Source organism: Pituophis catenifer, unplaced genomic scaffold, assembly GCF_029215685.1.
Source record: "Pituophis catenifer annectens isolate HBS135680 unplaced genomic scaffold, rPitCat1.0.hap2 SCAF_1, whole genome shotgun sequence".
Lineage (NCBI taxonomy): Eukaryota > Metazoa > Chordata > Lepidosauria > Squamata > Colubridae > Pituophis > Pituophis catenifer.
Window position 1 is genome coordinate 163,216,674 of NW_027256881.1, and position 21,976 is coordinate 163,238,649.

General features: G+C 40.5%; 1 protein-coding gene across 1 annotated transcript in view; it reads left to right on the forward strand.

Moving 5' to 3' along the window:
• The window catches only part of MCM3AP (minichromosome maintenance complex component 3 associated protein), an 82,386-nt gene that overhangs the window by 49,391 nt on the left and 11,019 nt on the right, over window positions 1-21,976 (forward strand). The window contains exons 19-26 of the mRNA XM_070933153.1: window positions 1,508-1,576; window positions 2,241-2,375; window positions 4,964-5,111; window positions 6,183-6,441; window positions 9,274-9,371; window positions 14,507-14,897; window positions 15,252-15,509; window positions 16,717-16,846. Coding sequence (XP_070789254.1) covers window positions 1,508-1,576; window positions 2,241-2,375; window positions 4,964-5,111; window positions 6,183-6,441; window positions 9,274-9,371; window positions 14,507-14,897; window positions 15,252-15,509; window positions 16,717-16,846 — 1,488 coding nt within the window. The remainder of the gene's footprint in view (window positions 1-1,507; window positions 1,577-2,240; window positions 2,376-4,963; window positions 5,112-6,182; window positions 6,442-9,273; window positions 9,372-14,506; window positions 14,898-15,251; window positions 15,510-16,716; window positions 16,847-21,976) is intronic.

The following is a 21,976-nucleotide window of genomic DNA, read 5'->3' on the forward strand; positions in this document are numbered from 1 at the left end:
TTTCTTCCCCATGCTATGATGGTATCAGGATAATGATATGTGCAACATGGTGTTATAAGCCATGGTGGCTCAGTGGTTAGAGTGCAATTCTACTTCTGCTGACTGCCGGCAGTTCAAATCTCACCAGACTCAAGGTTGACTCAGCCTTCCAGCCTTCCGAGGTTGGTAAAATGAGGACCCAGATTGTTGGGGGCAATATGTTGACTTTGTAAACCTCTTAGAGGGCTGTAAAGCACTGTAAAGCGGTATGTAAGTCTAAGTGCTATTGCTATCATGCAAACGATACAATATAATTTCCACTCCCACTTCTCACAATGCTTTGTATGTTATCTTGAGGAATCGGCACATTTTTTTTCTCTGATCACTTCCCTTGTCTTCCTGTTATATTGGAGGATATATGCTGCAGAGAATTAGGGCCAGTCATTTCTGATGCATCTATCTCAAGCATTTTGCTTGCTACTTGTGTAAATGCTTTGAGATCCAAACCAACGATGTGTCATATATAGGGCAGCCTGCCTGGGGAGACTTGCTGTTTGAGATGGGAGGAGCAGGATATTTCCTCTGAACTCCTGCCATTATTCCAATATCCTTTCCCTGAGATCCTTTCCCATTTCTTCTCATTCTTCAGTTGCACTTTCTGTAACTTTTAAGGAGTTCTCAGAGTGATAAGTTGTAAGGTGGCTGCTTGAATAGGGAAGTACTGTAACTATTTCCCAGGACATTTCTTTGAGGATCCCATCATAGCAGTGATGCTGGCTAACAATGGGAGTTTCTGGAAGCTAAAATTCATCACTTCCAGAGAGCTACAGATCCTTCATCCCTGTGTTTGGTTGATTAGTTTAAATCTTAACATACTTCAAAGTATGTTTTCTTAAATAATGTCTAGCTTTCTTTTCTATTTATTTAAGTTTAAATCTAGAATAAATTAATTGATACAGCTACTCCTTAACTTATGATTTACAACCAGTTGCCAATTATGTGATCGCCATTTTCAATTTTCTCTGTCGGCTTTCCTAGAAAGTCTATGTGAAAACTGGCAGGGAAGGTTGCAAGCTGCTGCCAATTAGCAAGATGACTCCTTTTGTTTCTGCATAGAGCTGCCTCCTGAGGGAAGCTGAACTCCTAAAGATTTCAGCTCTATTTCTGGGTATGGTCAGAGTTGGTACTCTGTGTCAGCATAAAATAAAAATAAAATACAGTACAGCTGTGTATTCTATCAAAGAAAATATTATAGGAGGACTTTTTAAACTGATAGCTATTCTTGACTTTGGTTGAATGTGTCAGCATAAAATAAAAATAAAATACAGTACAGCTGTGTATTCTATCAAAGAAAATATTATAGGAGGACTTTTTAAACTGATAGCTATTCTTGACTTTGGTTGAATGTTAGATGCAGGTCCTTATACATTTGACAAATCAAAGGGCACCAGGTGGTGGCTAAGTACAAATGAGAAATGTTTGCTGTTTGATATAGTCAAGTGATTCATACAGTGGTATTTATTTTCAGGTTTCAATGGATACGGAACAAGACCATCCACCAAATGAAAGTACAACATTTTTATCAGCAATTATTACAGTATGTTGATTGTAATTAAATTATGTTAGAAAAAAGACTGAAAGCTTTGAGGTTACCGTCAATCATTCTAATCTAAGTAAAATCATGAGAGATTTAAGTATTAAATATATTTTGAACCAAAAAGGAATCCATACTGGTTTTATGAGAAATAAGTTTTGTGACACCTGAACAGAGAAGAGATCCTTGTCTTACATATGTCACTGGAAGTGGATTACTGGACAAGATGCAGGAGAAAAGTCAAAAACTGACTGCCCTGCCCAGAGAACTTAGATTTGTGTCTGTACAATGAGTTTTAAAATGCATTTAGACAACTGCTAATTAAATAAATGATGTTTCATCTAGTGCATGACCTGCAAAAGTACTTTTTAACAAGATTTTATAAGAATGGATTTTTACATGCCCTAAAGCTTTGGAAACTAGCATATTTTAACCATTATGTTTAATCAACCATTAAGTTGATTGTTGTAGCAACTATTAAATTAATACGTAGGCTTGTTCTGGAAACAAATTTTCAAGAGATTTATTTTAGATTTATTGTTTTTTGTTATTAAAGTAAATAATTTTAAATGTCTTAAAGTAATCTATTTTTCCTGAAACACTCTTTAGGAAATATAATCTACAATGAATATGGTTACATATTTTAATATTATATTGTGTGTCTCAGAGATTCAGCATGGAGTCCACTTGATCTACCAACATTAATTGTTGAAAATATTCCTATGCAACAAGAAAAGATCTTTTGGAAAGCACTGCTTGTGTTGCCAAGTTATGATGACTATCCTGCTGAAGATCCCAACAGGTACTGCTTGAATTGAGACAGTGCAAGAGATTCAAAGTGTGTTGATTGTGCAGTTCTCAGGTTGAATAGGATATTGTTCCCACTCATATCTTGTTACTAATAATATCCTGTTATCTAAACTCACAAGAAGTATTTCATCTCCTAACTACATTGTTCATAACTTCAATCTTATAGGACAACTTTTGTTCTGCTTTTAAAACCTCTTTTGCGATTTCTTTCAACTGCTTACTAATTTTTCACTTCTTTGGCCCATTTGCCACATTCTCAATTCCTCAGAGTTCTCTGCTATCACCAGAGGAGATGTTTTTTTTTTGCTGCAGGAAGCAAACACATGTGCTTTTTTCCCTTACCCATTGTTTTCCTGTTGGGAGAAAAATCTTTAATATTTGGAGGCTAATTCCTGTTATTGCCTCCTGTCTTCCAAACCCATGGATGAAGAACAGGGAGAGGTATTATACTGGCTTGCCCAGGAGTAGGGCGCAAATTTTTCATGCCCTCATTTTACCTTTGAATCTAAGGGGCGGATTTAAAAAGTAAATCATATTTAATTTATATTTGCATTCAATGAAAATTAAGTTTAGTTTAGTTTAGTTTATTTGATTTGATTTGTATACCGCCCTACTCCCGAAGGACTCAGGGCGGTGAACAGCCAAACAATAAAATACATAGATACAAAAAATTTAAAAACCAGATAAAATCGAATCAAACCATTTTGGCCCAGACAAATTAAAACACCCCAATAATTTAAAAACAGATTAAAATTTACATACTAAAAAGAGGGAAAAGATTAGGCCAAGCCCGCCTGGTGGAATAAAAAGGTCTTCACAATGCGGCGGAAGGTGCGCAGATCCGGGATCCTCCGTATCTCCAGGGGGAGCTCATTCCAGACAGTAGGTGCCCCCACAGAGAAGGCTCTCCCCCAGGGGCCGCCAGTCGGCATTGTTTGGCTGACGGCACCCGGAGGAGTCCCTCTCTATGAGAGCGTACTGGCCGGTGGGAGGCTATTGGTGGTAGTAGGCGGTCCCGTAGATAACCAGGTCCTAAGCCATGGAGCGCTCTAAAGGTGGTAACCAAAACCTTGAAGTGCACCCGGAAGACCACCGGGAGCCAGTGCAGCTCATGCAGAAGAGGTGTTACATGGGAGCGCCATGTCGCTCCCATTACCACCCGCGCGGCCGCACTCTGTGCCAGTTGGAGCCTCCGGGTGCTCCTCAAGGGGAGCCCCATGTAAAATTAAGTTCAATAAAGGATATTATTTTCCTCCCATATATTTGCTATTATCCTAAAGCTGTCACATTGAACATTACCTTTGGGAGGGCTTCTGGCCGCTGTATTCCAGATTGTTGTGCATCACTGGATTAAACTCTTCAGGTTATATGCTCCTAGATTAGAGTGGCAGGAGCAGATAACTTTTGGAGCAAGAGTCTGGAAAGTATTTTCTGCATATTCTTAGATTAAATCTAGATAATTTTTCTAGGACAAAATCATTACGCCCTGGAAATGTGAATAGCCTTTTGCATGTTTATAGTTTGTAGGTTAGCATGTGAACACAGTTCCTGTTTTATAAATACAGAGCAGGGAAGAGAGGATTATAACTTAAAGGCTAGTGTCAATGTCACTAGCCAATGTCTTTGGATAGCCTGTAGGCAAAGAGTGCTATCTGTTTTATATAAATAAACTTCAACAGCTGCATTAAAGGTGGCTTAGTATTTCTGTAGGTGAAGATATCTCACTGAGCTTATCTTTGATTCTCGGCTTCTCACTGTATACTGTACTTTTTTTCTTCTCTATAATAAACAGCAGAATGCTTCCTTTCTTGTCTTTTCTCAGCACAAAATTTCAGACTGGAAAAGTAAAGGCTATGGTATCTTTATACCATATATACAATCAATAAAGTCAAGTAATACTAAATGGTTGGTTAATTTAGGATTCTTTAAATCCCATTAAACCTAGTAAGGATATTTTTTTTATCAGAGCAAGCATGTATGGTATTAAGCTCTGTTTTTTTAACCAAATAAAACTTGAGAAAATGAAGAAATGATTGAGAAAATATCAAAAATACACAAGAATACAAAAATACAGGAGAGAAAATACACATTGCAACTGCAAATCATGCTCTCTATTTCCACTATTTAACAATAGATGTTGCTAATATAGCTAGAATGACAACTATAAACAAGAACCCTACGATTTTGCAGTAGTAGTAGTAGTAGTAGTAGTAGTAGTAGTAGTAGTAGTAGTAGTATAATATTTAGGAGGAAATCTCCCTAAATGTGGAATAGAACTATAAATAGTCCAGGTAAGGCTGAGCCTCTTCAGTGATTGTTGGGGTGTTTGAAAGTAATGATTACAGTTGTTTGCACTGCACACTACTGTTGCAGGTTCTTTAGATTTATTTTCATAAGCTGATCTTAATCAGTGCTTCAAAGTCTAATATTAAGTAAAGACATCTTCATCATAATCTTATACCATTTGATAAATTAATGTTTTTTGTATGATAACAAATATTTAACATTTTAATTGGACATAGTGCTAGGAATCAAATCTGTGATACAGTTTAAAAGTACTTATTTCTTTTCTGGTTATAGAATTCTAATGGAATGGTTGAAAGCTAAATTTCAAATCAAAAGAAATGAAAAGGAATCTGCATCTCAGGCAAATAGCAGAATTCAGACACTTGCACTGCATACATCTCTCCAAGAAGATCAAGAAACCTGTCTTAGTGTGTGCATAAAGGTCTGCTCAAGTAATAATTTTCTGATGCCACTATCTTGACAAAACATGTTCTGTTTTGGGCAAGGACAGTAACCTTCTGTACTCAAAGTACATTAATTCAAAGATTGTGGGAAGGGAGGGACTAGGTAAAGAAATGAAATTCATAATCGGAGAAGAGGGTCTTGAACAGAGCCTGTGGATTGATTGCTACTTTTAGTTCAACTAAGCCAGAGTGAAAGAGAGGTTGAGAAACAGAAGCATGAGAACTTAAGTCTGGGTTAGTAGTTAAGGGCTAGGAAGACTCAGGTTTAAGTCCACCTACAGCCCTGGAAACTCACTGAGAATTTTGATTCACATCAAGACTGATGGGTTTAAATCAATGTCTCCCAACCAGGGGTGAAATGCTACCGGTTTGGACAGGTTCGGCCAAACCGGTAATGATGGCGGCAGGTGGTTTGGAGAACCAGTAGCGATGGTGGCGTGAGGCTCTGCCCACCCAGTCATCGTTACTTCCTGGTTTTAACCAGGAAGTAACCTGTTTTTTACCCTCTGTGCATGCGCAAAAGAATTTGTGCATGTGCAGAAGGTCCAAGCGCGTGGGGCGCGTGCACTTCCGAACCGGTAGGGAAGGTAAGTAGATTTCACCCTGCTAGCCAACCATGGCCATTTCCAAGGCTATGGACTTCACCTGCCAGAATTCTTATTAATGGCCATGCTGGCAGTGGAATTCTGGAAGTTGAAGTCCATATGCCCAGAAATGGCTAAGGCTGGGAAATATTGGTTTAAATCTTAAAATATGAGACTAGAAGACAGTGAGCTTGCACCTGGCTTTATTTCAGCAACTAGTGCCCCTCTTTGAGGGAGACAGGTGGTTTAGAAATATAAAATAAAAATAAACTGCAATCTGAATGTTTTAAAAAATTCTATTCGAAAGTTTTAAAAATCTGAATCCTTGGACTTGTAATGTTTTTGAGAACTCTTTTATTTACAAAACTTCACTGCAGACTTTGAAGAATGCTTCTGAATTTTAAAGTGGGCACTTCGTTGCTCTTTCTATAAATGGAAATAAATTGTTTTCCATGTCCTGTGTAGGTGGCTTGTGGAACACTTGGCACTTCTGAACTTGAAGACCCAGAAACTTTGAAAGAACTACTTGGAACTAGTGGGCTTCTTCTTCTTCTATCACCTCAAGTAAGAAGTGATGATCCTGCAGAGGAAGATGTATATTGGCTTTCAGCCTTACTTCAATTGAAACGGCTCTTTCAAGTAATACCTTTCCAACCAAAACTACCTCTTGTGGTTCTTGTCCCCAGTCTTGGAAATGAGTCTGTGAAAAAGGAAGTAGAGGAAGGTATGTAAAGAACTTTGAAATAATATAAGTCATTTATTGTAATATCCAAGATAGAAACAAATTTAATTAGCTTATAAATGTAGAGTTTAGAACTCTAAATAGAATATCTAGATTTTTGTCAAGGAAAGCTAGTGTCAGGGTTCCAAGTACACCTCCAACAAAAGAAGACTCAGAGGCTAGAAGTTCCTCAAAGTTCCATTTTATTAGAGATGTCATATTGGCACATCTGGGAAAACCCAAATCTGAAAGCTTCCAGGTTTTCCCCACCCAAAAGAAAGTCCAAGTCCCTTCCCCTGCACTCACATGTCCATCACATGGTCCAATCAATGCACCGTCCCAACTGGAGATGTCTCCCAGTCACACCACTCCAGGTGCAGGCCTGAATGTCCTTGACTCTCGGAGAAAGAAATGTTATTATGGCAAAATATCTCTACCACTCAATGCAATCCCCTCTCCCGGTTTCCCACAGCATTAAGTGTGGCAGCCCTGAAGAGCCAAAGAAAAAGATGGCCTCCAGGGCTTTCAGCTAGAGCTTCTAGGATAAGTTTTTTAGATGGATGTTTACCTACTAGGGCTCTTGTGTTAAGTGCTGAAGTTCGCAAGGGACTAGGAAAGGGAAAAGGAAATTCTCCATCAAGGAGGAAACAGCAGTCAGGTTAACTCCGTCTGTTAACTGCTTGGACTGAGTCTGCGAATTGTGAAGCCACACCTCTTCCTGTTGCTTGCCAGCTTTTTAGACTCAGTCTAACTGAACAGATGTGTTTTCTCTGAGCTGTCCATTCACTGACTGTTTTCTCCTTGGAAAAAATGTTTTTATTTGTATTTTCTACTTGCTGAGGTTTGACTTCCTATCAGGTAAACCTTTAGTTTCTTTCCAGCGTGAAGGGTGATTCAGCCTGAGCCTGCGGAGAGCCATGGGGGCGGCAAGAGGTCGCTCGGCTGAGGACCTCTGGGTAGCACTCACAGGCTTGCCTCGTAGTAGCTGACCCGCAGAGGACTCGAGGATTCGGTCCCTCTGCAAATTAAAAGGCACTGCCCACAAGAAGAGCTCTGTAGCATTTGCCTGAAGGGTGCACAGGATCGGCACCATTGGAAGCCGCTACAGGCAGCGCCCATGAGCCTAGCTCCGTAGCGCTGACCTGTATTGCAAGGAGCGGCAGCGAGGAGCCAACAGAAGTAGCTGTGGCCATTTTTTGTAGCTGATTGATGTTGTGGCAGCCATTTTGAAACTGTATGAAGGTGCGGTGGCCATTTTGAAACTGCAGTAAGGAGGTTTGGTGGCCATTTTAGACACCTCAGAGGGTGCTCATTCGACCCGAAGTGCTGCAATCTTTGCAGCTTGGGCTACCCAGACCTCTGGAGGAGGTCTGCAGAGCAGCTACTTGGTCTTCCCCTTCACCTTTTGTACATCATTACAAGCTTGACACTTACGCCTCGGCTGAAGCTGCTTTTGGCAGACAGGTTCTCCAGCAGGTTCATTCAGACCTAGGACTGCAGGCCCGGACTTCTCCCTCCCAATAGGACACGGCTCATTCCTGACTGCTGTTTCCTCCTTGATGGAGAATGGGTGTTGGTTATTACCTGATACGCCCTTTCTCAGCTTAGAGGAAACAGCAGTCAGCACCGCCCGGTTTATTCGTCCGGCCCTGGCATTGGGAGGGTAGGGTTTTGTTCTTTTGTCTTTACAGCTCAACACGTCAGTCTGTGTTGACGCCTTCGTCAAAAAACTGGCAAGCAACAGGAAGAGGCGTGGCTTAAAAATTCGCAGACTCAGTCCAAGTAGTTAACAGGTGGAATTAACCCATTCCTGACTGCTGTTTCCTCTAAGCTGAGAAAGGGCGTATCAGGTAACAACCAACGCCCATTCTGTGGTTCTCATTCAGGTGAAGCTAAATCTCTATCTTGAGCGGAGGAAAGGTTCGTGCATGAGTGCAGATCATGTAGTGAGTAGCTGCGTATGAGACACTATATGAAAAGTTTTCTATGTGCATCTGTATGTGGGGGAGAGCAAATTACATGAACATGTACACGAAGATGCTAATTAATCTATCCTAGCATTTGATATACTTAAACCTTTAAGGATTACTGACCCCTAGCATAGCCTGTTTGTATAGTTGTCCCCATTTATTCCTTTGCATGTCTGGGGAGGATAAGAAGTTGTGTGTCAACCCTAGATGCCACATAGACCCAAAAATTATTCTTATTAAGATTGCCTTGGCAACAGAATCTTGCAAATCTAAATGTATTTCCCTTCCTCCCTCTTTTTTTCAGGTACTCCTTGACTTACAACAATTTGTTTGAAGTTACAACAGCAATGAAAAAATGATTTATGATCTATTTTCACACTTACAACCAATGCAGCATTCCCATGGTCATGTGAATTTGGTGTTTGGCATGTATTTATGATAGTTGCAGAATCCCAGGATCATGTGATCGCCATTTGTGACTTTCCTAGCCGACTTCTGAGAAGCAAAGTCAACAGGGGAAAGGCAAATTCACTTAATGATTACATGATTCACTTAACAACTGCAGTGATTGACTCAATAACCATGGCAAGAAAGGTCATAAAATGGGGTGCTACTCACTTAACAACTGCATTGCTTAACAGCAGAAATTTGGAGCTTAACTCTGGTCATAAGTCAAGGAGTGCCTGTATATATCATATGAATTAGGGAAGTGCCTGTTTGAGATGTTTTCATAACCCTCCCTCATCATTTGGGTTTAAACAGTGTTTACCTGTTGCCTTGGCAGTAAAACTCATCTCCCTTCATCAAGATCATCCTCTTTATTCTCTGCATTATATGACTAAAGTGCAACTTCTTGTTTTCAAAGGTTTGATGCTACCTGACTTGATTTCAGCTAAACTTATATCAAACTACAGCGTTGTTGAAATCCCAGATTTTGTAAATGATTTGCATGGTTCCCGCAAGGTAAGAACTTTCTTTGGATAAAGTTTGTAATTCATGCCCAGAACAAATATGTCTTTTCTCAGGAACCCATTGCAGCAACAAAGGGCAGCTGTATCATTCCTGGAGAGATCACAGTTCTTTTAAGGAATTATTGACAAATGCTGTATAGTCGTGATGGCAAACCTATGGCACGCGTGCCACAGGTGGCACTCAGAGTCATCTCCGCGGGCACACGAGCTGACGCCCAGGTCAGCTCCACCGCGCATGCCCGAGCACATCCCACTGGCCACCTGATTTTCGGGTCTCTGCTGGGAGATGCACATGCATGTGCGGGGGGTGGGGGGCATGTGTGTATGTGTGGGGAATGGGGGGGTCATGTGCATATGCGGGGGGAACGGGGGAGCATGGGTTACACATGCATGCATGGGGGGCAGGACCTGTGGGGGGCATTGCATTATGGGTGTTGGCATGCACGCGCGTACTGTCACATGCGCATACACGCTTTTGGCACCCGAGGAAAAAAAGGTTCACCATCACTGCTCTATAGGCACCCATACATGGAACTCAAACACCTTTGTCTTGCATAAGTCTATCAACTGTTATAATAGGAGAACATTATTCTTGATTACATTCTAAATATTGCATTTAATATCAGTCTTTTTAGAACAAAGTAAGATCCTGGAAATAAATGTGTCATCTGTTTCTGATTCTTGGAAACCAGCATTTTAAACCCTATTGATATTTTTATTTTTGTTTCTCCATATATTTATGATTTTTGCTCTTGGATGTATGATTTACTTTCTGTTTTTCTGTAGTTGATTCTTGATCTTTTAAAGGGAGCATTGCATACACTAGACAATATTAGAAATGATCAGGTCAACATACTGACTTTTGTTCCATTCTTCATGGGACTAAAGGTCTAAGACCATGATGGTGAACCTATGGCACACATGCCAGACGTGGCACACAGAGCCGTTTCTGTGGGCACACGCGTAGTCGCCCCAGCCCAGCTCCAATCGCGTTCCTCCATCGCGTTTCACTCAATCAATTCCAACTTCTCACCCAAAAAAAAAGATCTCGCGAAGTTGGAATTGATTGAGTGAACTTTTTCACTCGTGCGCTTCACAATGGGGAAGCCCATTACAACGCGGAGCCACAATGCGACCCTGCGTCAGCTCGGCTCAGCAAAAAAAAAGCAGTTTCTTTTCCTGCAGAGCTGCCTGTGTTGGGATGCCCCGCCTCCCCGCCAGCCAGCTGAGTCTGAGCGCACTGCTCCTGGGCTCGTCGGCCTTCGGATGTCATTCCTACCACCCAGCACCAGTTCAGGGGTGCCTTCCCCTCTCCCCGTGGGGGGAGGGAGAGAGAAACAGAGAGAGAGAGGGAGGGCGGGAAAGAAATTATATTACAAAAGTTTTTCTTTTTTATTGTTGCTAAACGTAATATTTCAAAAGCAGAAAAAGTCGCCCCAAAAGGAGTCTTTGAAGGCTGAACGATGAGAGGCATGGATTTCCCCTGCCTTCTGCGTTCCCACCCTGCGCTGAAACAAACCAAATGGGCTGGAGTCTCCCCACTAAGCAGCCCCGCTGAGCCCGCTTGCAAACTCCGCTGAGCACAGCTCCAAACATTTAGCTCGCGCATCCCTCCCAGCCAGCGCCGGTGCCAGTACCGTAGCAGCAACAAGGAAGGCGTGCACCGTGCCTGGTCCGCTCTCATTGACCAGAGGTGAGGCTCCACGCTGCCGCCTCCCAGCCAGAGCGCCATGTTTGCTTGCTTGCTGGTCGCCTTTGTGGAGGGAGCTGTGCTCAGGGTGCTCGGGCCCCCATTACCGGGGGAGAGAGGGAGAGGGAAGGTGGGGGATCTCCCTGACAGGATCCAGGTTAGAGTTGCCTTATTTTGTGTAGATCTCCAACGCTTGGCTTTGCCTGCCAGCCACCATTCCAGGGGTGAAATGCTCCCGATCCAATAGCGATAGCGGCGGGTGGTTCGGAGAATGAATGCTTTTAAAAGTAAAAAAAAAAAGATTGCGCGCCGTACCTGATCAGCCCCCCCTTGCGCACTGTTCTACTTACCTCATGCCTTCTTTTGGCCTGCTGTGTGCATGCGCACCTCGCATTTGGTGCGTGGTGCGCACTGCGTATGCGCAGCCAGTAAACCGGTAGTAAATCGGTTCAGATTTCTTTTTTTTTTAAATCAAGTTTTATTAGGTTTTTTCCCCCCCACATTCACCCACATCTTTTTTGAACAGAGTATTGGCCATATCTTATCTTATACAATTTATCAAATTCAAATACATTTTACTCAATTGCAATTTTTGCCACCATTTTCTTTTTTCCCTTTTTTTACTCATATCTCAATATTTCTTTGCTTACTTATATAAACAACATCTTCATTCACCCTCAAATTCTAATTTTCCTGCTTATTCATATTTATTCTCTTTTATTCTTTAACAATTCATTCTTTATCTTAATATATTTGTGTTTGTTCGGGGTTGCCTTTCTTCCATTTCATCTTTTTTATTGTACAGCAATCTTTCTCCTCCAACCTACCATCTCCCTCTTTTCTTTCTTTCCTACTTTCTCTTCCCCTCCTCTTCTACTCTTATCTACTTCCCCTCCCCTTTTCCTTTTCCTCCTCTCTTGCCTCCTACTCTCCTACTCTAATTTCCCTTCCCTTCCCTCCTCCCTACTCTTCCTTCCCTCTCTCTCCTTCCTCTTCCCTTCCACCTCTCTTCTCCTCATCTCTCTGTATTGCTGTATTCATCTTCAATTTAATATTTTCCACTATGGAGTCCAGGCAACCCCGATCTTCCATTTATCAAGTATATTTCACACAATTCCTCTTATCTTTTTAATTATAAACAGTATATTTCATCTTATTCTATTTTTCTCTTTAATTTTTTACCCAAACAATCTTCCAACCCTTTATCTTCTTTACTTTTAACAATATGTTTTTTCTTCTTTACTTCTTGCAAGTATAACACTTAAATCATTTTTTAACATTTCAATTTCATTCAATTTTACATTCAATTTCAGTTTTCCATCATAATTTCAATTAATGTTTATGTTATTTATTCCTCTCCGTTTAATGCTTTCTCCAAAATCATTTCTCTTCTTTTCTTATTTGAGATGCATTTTCCCTTATACATTCTTATTCTGTCACTGCTAAACCCAGTGTAATCCTCTTTATCTTTATTTTCAGTTATTTCTTCTCCAATAGTTCTCTTTGTTTCTTTTGTTTCTCGTTCTTCTGTTCTCTTTCTCTTTTTTTGCATTCTAACCAATCCACTGCTTCTTTGTTTCCCTTAAGTCATCTCTTATTTTTTGAAACATCTCCCTCAATGTCTCATATTCCTCCTCCCAATTCTCCATATTTTCAATTTAAAAGGCTGAGATTTTTTAATTTTTCCTTTACATATATTTCAAATTTCCAAGTCCATATAGTGTTCTTTCCCCTCCCCCCCTTTTAAATAATGTCCAATTCAAATCTTCACATGAGCCAGCACCTTCAGTCTTTGTTCTTTGTTCTCTTATCTTGGTAGAGCTGTATGAATTCTTTCAGACCTCTTTCTCATGCTCTCCGCCAGCAGCTGTCTTTCTCCATTTACAAGCCTTTCCATAACAATGAAGCCATCTTGTAATACACAAAAGCATTCACTTCCTCTTTTCCACATTAAGTTTTTCTACTGTTTAAAATGTTTTTCTATCTTCTTTTCCTTGTCTTATTTTTTCCTCCCCAATCCAGTTTTAAATCCGAATGGAAGATTTTTTCCAGGTTTGATTTTTAAAGTTCCGGGGTTTTTTTCCCTCCGCTTTAATCCTTCTGTGCCAATTAGCTGCCAATCTTCCGCTACAATTTTTTCAAGCAGTCAAATACTTTTTTCCTTTTACCTGTAAATTGGCCAATTTCTCACCCAGCAACAATTACTCCATTCAATTACCGCTCCTACATTCCCTCTTTCTGATTGTGGCCGTTCTGGTTTGTGACAGCCCCTTAATGGCTGCCTTCCTTCACCGATGGGTTGAAGACTAATGCTGGCATTTCAGGGAACTTGCTCATTCCCTATCCATGTCAGCCAGCATCTTCTTTCTTCGTTGTCTCCACAAGACAGCTATGATCCCTGGGGATCCCCAAAATCGGCTAGGATATCGGTGCTCTCCTGGAGCTCCAGAATCCACACTGTATCACCTGATGCTGGCCACGCCCCCCTGTCAACCGGTTCAGATTTCACCACTGCTCCACTCTCCCTTAACAGCCCAAGTGCTTGGATTCACACAACACGTGAAGCTGGACAGGAGAGCACAGACAGACAGACAGACAGACAGATGAGAGAGAGATAAAGAGAGGGAGGGAGAGAGAGAGAGAAAGAAACAGGCAGAGAGAGAGAGAGATAAAGAGAGGGAGGGAAAGAGAAAAAGGGAAGGAGGGAAAGAGAGATGGAGGGAGGGAAAGAGTGAGGGGGAAAGACTGGGGGAAAGAGGAGGGAAGAGAGAAATGATATTAGAAAAGTTTTTTGTTTTTATTGTTGCTAAACATAATATTTCAAAAGCAGAAAAAAAATGAAGTGTCATAAAAGTGCATTTATCACATTTTCCTTAGAACAATTAGCTGAACTCTGCATTGTTTACCATTATTTTAGGTAGTAAAACCTCATTATTCAGGTTAAATTGCCGTATTGGAACTTTGCAATAAATAAGTGGGTTTTGCATTGCAGTTTGGGCACTCGGTCTCTAAAAGGTTCGCCATCACTGATCTGAGAGGTTGGCTAAAAGGTTGACATTTTAAAAAAAGAAATAGTTTATTAGATCTAAAAATGATGGTGTAATACTAATGCCACTGGACTGGTATTTGGGAGACCTAAGTTGAAATCCACCTGTCCTGGAAAGTGACTTACTGACTTGAGCCAGTCTTTCTGTCAGTCCAACAACTTCAAAATGTTGCTGTTGGGAGTGGGGAATGGGAGAAGGAATTGCTGTTTATGGTGCCTTGACTTTCTAAACAAATATAAATCTAATAACAAAATAGTACAAAAGAAGAGCTGGACTAAAATGCTTCAGTCTAAGCAAGAGTCTTAATTTGGGAAGGATTTGACACAGGATTTGCACTTTACCTTTTTTCTTGTCAGATTGTGAATTTGTTGCCTCTGCTTTTATCCACAGCTTTCCGAGGCAGTACAATGGTTGGTCACTCAGTGTCCACAATCTATCAAACTTTGCTGCCAGACCATCATGCAGTACCTTGAAGATGGCCTTCACTGTAATTTCACCCAGGCTTTCTACCAAGATAAGTGGGAGAGACATATGGCTGGGTTACCCTCTCAAGACCCTAGCATCATAATAGAGCTGTACAACAGTGTGATACAGTTCCTGGCTGAAGTTGCCACTTCAGAAGATTTCAGGGATTTGTCCTGGCCTGTAACCGAATTTGCAGAGGCTGGAGGCAACAAGTGGCTTCCCCACCTCCAGTGGAACAAACCCAGCCATCTTGCATGGCTAAAGAAGGCGCTGCTGTCCTTTCAGATTCCACAAATGGATGTTCCTCCTTTCGGTGGTAAGAACCTTCTATCTAAGGGCAGATCACAATTTTAATGTGCATTTTTATTATTAGTTGCGAAGTCATGTCTGACACATCGTGATTCCATGGACAATGTTCCTCCAGGCTTTCCTGTCCTCTACCATCCTCTGGAGACCATTTAAGCTCATTAATATGCATAGAGATTTAAAATTGAATAAGCAGGCATGGGTTAATGTGTGTCTCGAAGGAATTACAATGTTTAGGTTGGGCTATCCCCAGATTTCTTGTAGACATTTTATCTGAATAAAATTGGGATATAAAATAAAAACTGTGATTTCCCCTTAATTTGGTATAGTAAAATAAATGTTTTTCTATTCCCCCTTCTCTCAGCTCCCTGGCTTCCTGTTTGTGCTATGATTTTCCAGTATGTGTCCCAAACGGCTAGCTCTCGTCAGACCCAGGAAATACTCCAATCTCAGGTAGAGAATTTGTTGAGCAACATTTACTTGAAGTGGAAGGATCAGAAGCATGCCAATGCAGAAAAAGATGGCCCTTCTGTTTGGGAAATTCCTTGGGATCATATCTTGGCACTGTGCATTAATCATAAATTGAGAGACTGGAACCCTCCTCACCTTTCAGTAGCACCAGGTAATAAAGATCCTCTGAGCAATAATTTTTCAGTTTTGTTACAGATTTCTTTTTAAATTGTATTTGATATATTTATTTTTGGAACCCTATACTTTAGAAAAAGTTTTGTTTTTTGTTTTTTTAATAAAACATTATTCAGGGAGACATGATCATGATGTATAAAATTGTGCATGGCATGCAGAAAGTGGATTTTTCCTCTCAAATATTTCTCCCACTGAAATCGGGGATTCAAAGACTACTATTCTTGAACTTTCAGTGTTACCACCAGTTTGGAGGTAACATTTTTGGTAGCTCTGATTTGGGAAATGCTTGTGATAATTGGGTGCCCAATTCTTTTCATGTTAATAGTCATAAAAATGCATGGGATTGAAACACAATCTTATTTAAATTTAATATTAAACTTAATTATTATTTACTAGTCCCACCCCAATTTAAAAATCAACTCAATAGCAATTCTAGAAGCCTCATGGAGGGACATTGTTTTTATGCTCTAAGAGTCTCGTTGTGCTCCTTGATAAAGAAAATGTTTTATATTTTCAGTCTTTTGTTGATATGTTGATATTTTTTAAAAATATCAAATATTAGTTAGATTCACATCGAGAAAAACAAGTATTTATGCCCTTAAGAGACAAAGTCAAATCAACTAGTTTGTAGCATAACAATAAAAATTTCTGAAAGAATAACTTCATTAAAAATTCCAAGCTTATTCATTTCCATTTTAAATTAATTTTTCTACTTTATTTTGTGCAAGAAAAAATGAAAAACATGAAAAAATCTGCTGTATTCTTTCTATAAAAAATTGTTAAGCATACTCAGATTTCTTTATAAATTTCATTGTAAGTGAAGAGGTAAAAGTTTATATTGCTGTTATATTATCATATTAAATACTTTTATTAATTCCTGTATTCTAAACTTTCCTTGAAATTTGATGGATAGGGTAGAAAAGTTAAACAAATAAGTTGACAAGTTCATATTCTATATCTGCATAGACTAAAATAAAAGGATGGCAAGGTAGATTTGTTGTTTGTCTCCCTGCTTAGTTAAGCTAGCATTCTATATAAATGGATACAATTTTTATTTTAAGAATAAAGTCACTGGGAGTTGAGCAGTGTAAATAAATAAGCATAAATAAATTGTGATGAGCTTGGAAAAATCTGCTTGCTGTTAATTTCCTGATAATAATTTGTATTTTTTTTGCATCTTTTAGAAGCAGTTAGTAAAGATGGACAGATACACGTATACTTTTTAAAGGAACAATTGCAAAAATTCATTTGTCCTTTCTCATGGGAGGAAGCCAGATTAAAAACTCAGAAGGAGATCCAACAAAATCAAGAAAGGTAGGATTGCCTTTTTGTGTAAGTGTTGTATTTATGAACAATTTCTGTTTAAATGCTTTTTATCCTAAAAACTAAGTATAGCTAGACTTGGAAATAAGCCATTTTTTATTATTACTATTGCCCTGAATATCCTTATTCAGAAGTAAGTAAGTATTAACAGAAGAAAATGTAATATGATGTACTTTGTGGCAAAATTTGTAAATACCAATGAAAGGGATTGAAATGATGATTATTAAGCCACGATAACCGACTTCTTTAAGGTGAGGCATCTCCTCCTGGGGAAGAAGGAGACTGAGATGCACCAGAAGGGGCGCGCTGAGGAATTTGCAGATTTTCTCGAAGACAAAATTGCTTGATTTTGTTCCCAGTTAGATGCCAGCATGGTTTCTGGTCCAGTGCAGGCCCTTGGGGCAAGTTTTTACCCTGTTAACTGGGAATGGTTTGACCCTGTTGCTCCTGAGGAACTGGACAGATAGGCAAGTACCTGTGTTTTAGTCCATGTCCCTCCTGGCTTGTGAAAGCTTCCTAGGACGGAACAAACAGGTAGACTCTGGCAGTGATTAATGATTTCCTACAGGAGAGGGTAGTGCCCCAGCACTTTAAGGAGGATGTGGTCTGCCCTCTTCTCAAGAAGCCATTGTTGGATCCCATCCTATTGGATAATTTCTGACCTGTCTCCAATCTTCCCTTTCTGGGGAAGAATGTTGAGAAGGTGGTTGCGCAGCAGCTCCAGAGGTTTCTGGATTATCCAGTCAGGATTCAGGCCTGAATATGGGACAGAAATGGCATTGGTCACACTTGTTGATCATCTCTGGCAGGAGCGTGATGGGTATAGTGCATCTATCCTTGCTCTACTTGGCATCTCAGCGGCTTTCGATACCATCAACGAGGGTATCCTTCTGGAACTGCTTCAAGGGCTGAGAGTTGAGGACTTTGTGCTATCTTGGTTCACTTCCTTCCTTTGTGGCTGCTCTTAGTTGGTGTTAATAGGAGGTAAGAGATCCAGTCCTCGCCCACTGCAGGGTTTGGTACTCTCTGCTCCTATTCAACATCTACATTAAGCCATTGGGTGAGATCATCTGTCACCATGGACTGAGAGATATTACCAATACGCTGATGATACTCAGCTGTATATCTCAGCCCATGGTGAGTTAAGCAATGCTGTGACCTCCCTCTCGCAGGGCCTGGAGGCTGTTAGAGACAGGATGGGGAGCAACGGGTTGAAACTGAAACCTGGCAAGGCTGAGTGGCTCTGGGTTTGGGGTTCTTCGGTCCATGGAGAATTGCCACCTTTGATCTTGGTTGGGGTGGTACTGCCTGTCAGGGCATTTATTAATCCCATGTTTGGCTCTGGGACTAATTACCCTGGTTTAGAGGAGATGGGTCGTGGCTTAATCCAAGTTGTAATAATCTGAAAAGAAACACGAGGAAGGTTTCTAATAAAACTCATTTATTTGTTATAAAGAAAATAAAACACCTCACTAACTAAGAAAAGTTAATTGTTACATTTTGGCAAACGAGGTCTCCTGCCGGTCCAAAGCCGGACCTTGCTGGCAGGAGAACAAAGGAAAGAGAAGTGTGAAGCAAGTGAAGGAATGTGGGTGGATGCGGAAACACGTAGCTTACTGATAACAATTCTTGGCAAGCTACGGAGGGTCAGATAGTCCAGAAATAATTGGCTCAGCTGGTAAATAAAATAACGCAGTGACACTGCCCCAAATAGTCCCAGTGCATAATCTGGGTGTTGTTCTGACCTAGGCTTCCTGAGTCAGTAAAACACACAAGTAGTCCCAAAAACCTCTTCAATTTCAATGGCTGTGAATGCCGTTCATTCACAGATGAGTCCCAAATAGTTGTAAAGAGTTCTTCGGGATAAGGCTGATAATCACCCATCTTTATCTCCCTTGACACGCTGCCAAAGACCTAATTGGCAAAGCCACATGGAGTCCAGAATCAAACAGAGCTTCAGACTTTAAACTGAACAGAATTAACAACGTTGCTTTCTGCAAAGGCCCACGTGTCTTTGCTTCTCTTTTAAGTCTTATGGGAGGGGCCAATCATCTCCAAGCCCTACTTCTGAGTCATCCCTTTTGTTTTAACTGTTCTTGCCTTCTGGCAGCTCTGCGCATATGCGCACTGGTAACAGGCTCCCCCTGTTCCTCTGCCTCGCTGAGGTACGACTCTGGAGGCTCCGGAGGCAGCATGTACCTCCCAGATGGTCCTTTTTCTGCCTCCAACGCAGAGCCCTCGTCCGAGCCTTCTGCAGACTCCAGGACTGGCCCATGTTCCTCCCCAACCTCCTCACTGTCCGACTATGCTGCCAGCTCCGCAGGCTGGCGGCGGACCACAACAGTTCTCCTGGACTCGTGAATCCTGCTCGAAGAGTAGGTGGCAGTCATGGCCAGGAGGACCTTTGCACAATTGTGGGTTGTACACCAGTTACACCCTTTCCTGAAATAACAAACCCTACTCATGATCACGCATGCCCTAGTCACTTCCCTTCTCCACTATTGCAATGCACTCTACATGGGGTTGCCCTTGAGAAGCATCTGGAACCTCCAGTTGGTGCAAAATGCAGCGGCCTACATGGTTTTGTGCAGACCTTGGAGTGCACATGTGTCATCTCCTGCAGGAGCTGAATTGGTTACTGATTTGCTTCCAGGTGCAATTCAAGGTGCTGGTCGTTACCTTTAAAGCCCTTCATGGATTGGGACCAGGTTATCTGAGGGACTCTCTTGCCAGTCACATCCACTCGACCTACTAGAGTGGGGAGGCAAGAAATGTTTCAAGTTCCGTCCCCGAAGGAGATAGATTTGGTGGGACTCAGAAGAAGGGCATTCTCTGTGGTGGCTCCCAGCCTCTGGAACATTATCACCATAGAGAGGGGCTCCTCCGGGTGCCATCAGCCAAGCAGTGTCGACTGGCGGCCCCCAGGGGAAGGGCCTTCTGTGGGGGGCACCCACTATCTGGAACGAGCTCCCCCCGGAGATACGGAGGATCCCGGATCTGCGCACTTTCCGCCGTTCTCTTAAGACCCCCTTATTCCAGCAAGCTGGCCTGGCCTAATTTTTCTCCCCTTTCTTTTAAATTTTTAAACTGAAATTTTAATTTGTTTTAGATTATTGGGATTTTAATTGTCGTGGGCTAAATTATTTAATTTGGTTTTAAATTGTTTCTAACTTTTGTATTCCTGTATTTTATCCTGTGCCTGTTCACCGCCCTGAGTCCTTCGGGAGTAGGGCGGTATACAAATTTAATAAAACATAAAACATAAAACATCATCCCGGAAATGGCCCCCATTCTGACATTCTTTTGGAAGGCCCTGAAGATGGTTCTGCTAGTGGGTTTAGGGAACCCAGAACAGGATGGCGCCCATTAAATGGCTGATATAAGTATTTGTTGTCGCCGGGGAGCAGGTGGAGGATTATTATTCTATTATTATTTTTATTATTTATTATTTTTATTTCTTTTATATTGTGTTTTTATTTCCTGTAAGCCACCTTGAGTCTCTGTGAGCGAGTAGGTGGCAATATACATTTTCTAAATAAATAAAATATTTTAGGATTCTGGTCAATTGGCTTAAATGCCCAGTAGTGATGAAAGTGGCCAATTCTATGTTTATTATAAAGGGACAATTCTAAATGCTGCTTTTCTCATTTCATCAACTGCATGAACCCTCAGTAATCACACAATGTTATCTAAAAATCAGCACTGATGTGATACAAACGTTGAAAAGCCATAGTACCTTTTTATGCTTTAAAATATAATTTGAGTTTTTTCCCTCTTACTCAAGATATGGATAAAATTCATCTTTTATCCACTTCAACCTTCAGTCCATGTTTGTTTTGTCACTAGAAACGCTGCTAGTTGCACTTCCTAGCTCCTAACCAATTTTGAATTCATCCAAGCTAGGGGGTTAATTCTCAAAAGCAGTTTTGTTTATGTTTTATTTTCATGGGGAATTGTTGAGGTAAGTTACCGGGTGAATAGGCCACTAGCTGCAGTTGTCTCCAAGGTCAAGATAAAATGTATTTTCAGTGAAAGCCTGAATCAATTGTATTAGTTTAAAATCCTGTGACGTCTATAGTAACATGCAATTGTTAATATTAGAAAATGCTGCTGAGAGTTTAACAAGCACAGAGTTTTGACTTGGTACCTTTCAAAATTGTCAATAATATACATCATTGGTTATTTCAGTATTTGGCCTGTATGTGAGTTTCCAGATTGCAATCCAGTTTATTCTGGAATCAATTGATTATCTATTATCTGTGAAAGAATGCAGTTGTTTGGTTAGAACAGGAGGGAGAAGGTGGAAGGTCTGTGGATCTGAAGACTCTGTGCAGTTTCATTAAAGCTACTTGTGGCTATTTCCATATTTTAGGCATTTTATCTGCCTTTACATTTGATTGAAATGCTCCAGTAGCCATTTCCTGGTTCCCCGCTCAAAGCATTTCAGTTGCTCAATTTGAGGCTATTTAGTTTTGCTAAGTTTTATATATTTAATGTACCGTTTATCTCTACCTTTTCAACTTAATTGTTTAGAAGCCTATCATTCTGGAGAAGTTGATATATTAGTTGCTATATTGTGATAGTGTCCATCTTCCTTGGTTATTTTTCAACTTTATAATTATACTTTCTTGCTCTTGATTTCTGAGATGGGTGTTCTTACATGTGTGTGTATTTGCATGTAACTGTCTTTGCTAGTGATTTGTCTTTCAATTAAGTTTTTCTCAGCTTTTCAATGTTATTAACTTCACTAAATTAATTAATTATTGGTTTGGATGGTTGATTTAAAGAATAAAATTGTTTGTGATTTGGAATTCAATTTTAAATGAAACACATGTATGATATACCGGTATATTCCAGATTATATGCAAATTGCATTAAAATTCATTTTTTCCATAAACGCTATTAGAGGCTGATCTTGCTGTACATTAAAAGGCTTGGATGAGCCTCTATTTCTTTCTACAATTCTTATTGGAGTTTTCAAATTGATCAATCGTTGCCTCATGAGACGCTATAGTCATGTTTAACTCTTTCTCATATTTATGAGATATGCTGATTTTCTGAATGATTGCCTTGATAGCTGAATGCTTTTGTCAGTCAAATGAAAATTTAAAACCGTTTGAC